General features: G+C 37.2%; 1 protein-coding gene across 1 annotated transcript in view; it reads left to right on the top strand.

Moving 5' to 3' along the window:
- The window catches only part of LOC105170289 (protein VASCULAR ASSOCIATED DEATH 1, chloroplastic), an 11,038-nt gene extending 7,849 nt beyond the window's left edge, over positions 1-3,189 (top strand). Inside the window, exons 14-18 of the mRNA XM_011090988.2 lie at positions 394-493; positions 892-953; positions 1,036-1,078; positions 1,246-1,538; positions 2,712-3,189. Of these exons, the coding sequence (XP_011089290.1) occupies positions 394-493; positions 892-953; positions 1,036-1,078; positions 1,246-1,538; positions 2,712-2,960 (747 nt within the window). The 3' untranslated portion in view covers positions 2,961-3,189. The remainder of the gene's footprint in view (positions 1-393; positions 494-891; positions 954-1,035; positions 1,079-1,245; positions 1,539-2,711) is intronic.

Raw genomic sequence — 3,531 nt, 5'->3', positions numbered from 1 at the left:
CTGCTATAATTTTCTTCCAATGTTTTAGCTTCCGATATTTGTCTTCTTAACTCTTGAGGAAAAGTATAATAAATACTATGACCGGAACTACTATAAGGGAGTAAGTGTTTGTGGGGGAAAAGATGTCCTGAAGCCTCTATCAATTGGGAAAATGGCAATTAACATATAGTATTCTCCAGGTTTACCATCCATAGAAAATTCTGGAACTCCCATGTGGTTTCTCCTTTCATGCTAGAGCCTTCTGCATCATGTGTTCTTTTTGGTTCCTGTTGGTGCTGAGAAAATATCTTTCTAGGGATCTCATCTCCTAAAACTTTTTGCTCAATCTAAAAGAATTTTGTATTGTCATGTGTCTTACCTGAATTTTCTCCTTGGGTCGTACTTATTTTACAGGCACGCTGGGATGTAGAGAAAGATGGCAATGATTCCAGGCCTGGCTGCATATTGAGAGTTTACATCAATGTGGCTTTCTCAAAGAAAACCATGTGGAAAGGTTTGCCTGGCAACTGTTCTTGTCTTTATGCACAAATCAAAAGGATGATTTAAATTTCATATGTCTATGGATTGAGACTGTATTTCCTAATGTAAAGTTTAGCTGAATATAACTGTTGCAGTACTTTTTGTCTTTTGAGTTTACAAGTCTATGGTTTGAGTTGAATCATTTTAAGTTTGTGCAGTATTTCATATCAATATCCCTGTCCAAAAGTAGGATGTAAGAATTACCATCATAGATATCAACTGTCTGGCAGTAGAATATCACTCTGGCCGCTATCTTCAGTTTAACTGCTTTCACTGGTTGATTCAATTTAAATAAGTTGCGTTTATCATTTGAATTTTCAGGTTTCGTTGTAAAGCATTTGGTAAAAATTGGTTTGGGTGCTTATTTTGCAGGGAAAATAGTGCAGTCTACATTAGAAGAGTGTCGAGAAGCTTATGCAATTTGGATTGAACTTGTATCTTTCTCGTCTTTTCTTGAATCATGAAGTTCTGCTTGCTCATTTTTGCATTTAAAGATTTTTAGGATTAATGTTTCAGGCACATGAAGTGTTAAAGCAGAGGAACCTGGAGAAGGAAGAAGGTATTTCTCTTGTTTAGAAGTGCCAAAAATACACATATGCAACCTAATACTGTAGTGCTTATTTTGTTCCAGAAACCATTAACTTCATGGATTATTTCAGTTGATAGTTTGGGAAAAATCTTTTCAGTATACTAGGCGTTGATTGGATACATCTTAACTGTCTGCAGGAGGTCATTCATCTAACATGATTTCAAATGACCAAGTTCAACGGGAAAAGCTAGCGAGAAATCAGCAATTTGTGGAATCCAAGGCAATAGATGTGGGAATATCACAAATTACTCCGGAGGTGAAGGATATGAACCAGCGGGTGCACGCTCCTCCACAAGGAAATGTCTCCGATGCATCAGTTGGATCTCTGTTCAAAGAAACCTTTGCCAAATTTTCGACGTCTTTCAAACATCAGAACACTCCGTCCCTATATATGGTCATCACCATTGCTATAATTCTTCTTCTGATGCAGGTAAACTTGCTAACTGCCTCTTTACATGGCTGGAATGTTATAGCATGCGCGTGACTTTTTTATAATATGTTATCTCAAAGGAAGAAATAAAGAAATGTAATTGTTTTATGTGCAATTCTCTCAATCTTTGAATCTCTGTCGGTTGAGTTCATTATGTTTCAACTTTGAACGGTACTATGATTTCTTTCTCATGTTTCTGTTCCTTATTGTTCTATATATTCTTTATTCCTAATCTTTGAACTTATGGTTTTGTTTTTGGAGTGCGGGTTGGGTGGCAGGTGGGCGGTTGACTTGGTGATGTATGGGTTATAACAAAGGTGACTGTTGAGTATTGTGGAAAGGTCATTTCTGAAAAAAGAGCGAAACTTAGTCTTTTGTGCTTGAAAGTTCTGTCCTTTATGTAAGACAGCATTATTTCCTAGACTCAACTGAAACCAAAATTTCCCCAAATCCCTTAACCCTCTCCATCTTCTTAACTCCTATTAAACTGGGCATGAGATTTATATCAGCTCAGAGCATTGAACAACTTTACTTCTATGGTACCATTACTTCTGCAAGGATTACCACCTGCCTGAGCCTATGACTACCTCTTCTTGTAGATTTTCAACTGTAATGCAAAAGATCCATTCACGCTAATTTTATAACCTGAAATGTTCCTTTAATTTCTATCCACGATGATAATCAGTTAACATACAAATACTGGACACCATCATGAGAGCTAGATTCCGGTCTTTTAAGTGTTTTTTACATCTCTATGTAATATTTATTTCATATAAGCACTGCCACCTCAACTGTCTCGAGCCCCAGGGGAAAAGAAAATCTTACACTGAACTATTGCCCTTCCTCTTGCTTCATATGCACCCCAGATCAGACATTGCATTCTCCATCCTCCCACTGTTGCTTCTCACCTTGTCTAGCGTAAATTATGCAATTCAAGAAAATAGCCACAAGGCGAATGAGGGCTTGTTAAAACCATGCCCTAATTGGGTATCTGTTCTGATGAAATTTGTTTTTCAGTGTGCTTAAAGGCATGAAAGTTTTTTCATGACTTGTTTATTATTCATCCGGAAGTCTTGTTGAACGTGATGCTTTATGCTTAATAGGATGTGTTATATATCTCACTAAATAGAACTTATGCAACTGCATTGATCTAATGTTCTTGCATGGCTGTAGATAAGCATCCTCGTCTTATTAAGTAGACCCCAGCGAATCCACGTGATCCCTCAGGCAGACTGCATGAGCAGTGTGCGTGGATTGACTGAAAATCGGGGGGAAGCACTTGCCTCCCTGAATAAGCAAATTAAGTATCTCAAGGAGGAGATGTATTTTGTCGAGACTATGCTGGAGAAGCTGCATAATGAGCACACGCAGCTCCAGGGGAAATTGAAGGACTTGGAGCTCTTCAGGAACCAAAGAATCTGACAAAAGCGTTGTACATGTATATGTTGAGACATCCTCCTATTCTTTGGTAAACGTACGTTGATATTGTAAATACCCAAAGGAAGGGGCCGTGCCACCATTAGGTAAAAAGTATCAGCACCAACGACTTCTGATGCTGTGGATCTGGTCGAAAATGACTGTGTTTGTCATTTGTTGATCTAAATATGTATGCTATGTAAGACGGACGGATTTCCTCCGGTATTGTGTGAAGCTACATCTCCGCCGTTATTTGATATTCTATATCTGTACTATCCATTAAAGGCTAAATGGTCTAAAGTTCGAATTCAAGTGTATATTTCTCTAATTGTTTTTTTTTTCTTTAAAGAATTATATCAAATATTAAAATAACGAAGAATCTTCCTTAAATTATAACCATGTTGACTTTAAAAGCATTGCTTTGTACTCTAGGCAAGCAGCCAAATTCTTACTCGAATGATGAATCAAATCGATCACAGAGCAAGAGTATCCCACTTGTTATGTATATGTTTGTTATGTGATCGGTCACTTTTTCTAAAATGAACATCAATTATATAAGTGTATTGTATTTATTATA

This window comes from Sesamum indicum, linkage group LG1 (genome assembly GCF_000512975.1).
Source record: "Sesamum indicum cultivar Zhongzhi No. 13 linkage group LG1, S_indicum_v1.0, whole genome shotgun sequence".
NCBI lineage: Eukaryota > Viridiplantae > Streptophyta > Magnoliopsida > Lamiales > Pedaliaceae > Sesamum > Sesamum indicum.
Note: the sequence above shows the minus strand (reverse complement) of the source record. Positions and strands in the feature narration are given on the sequence as shown.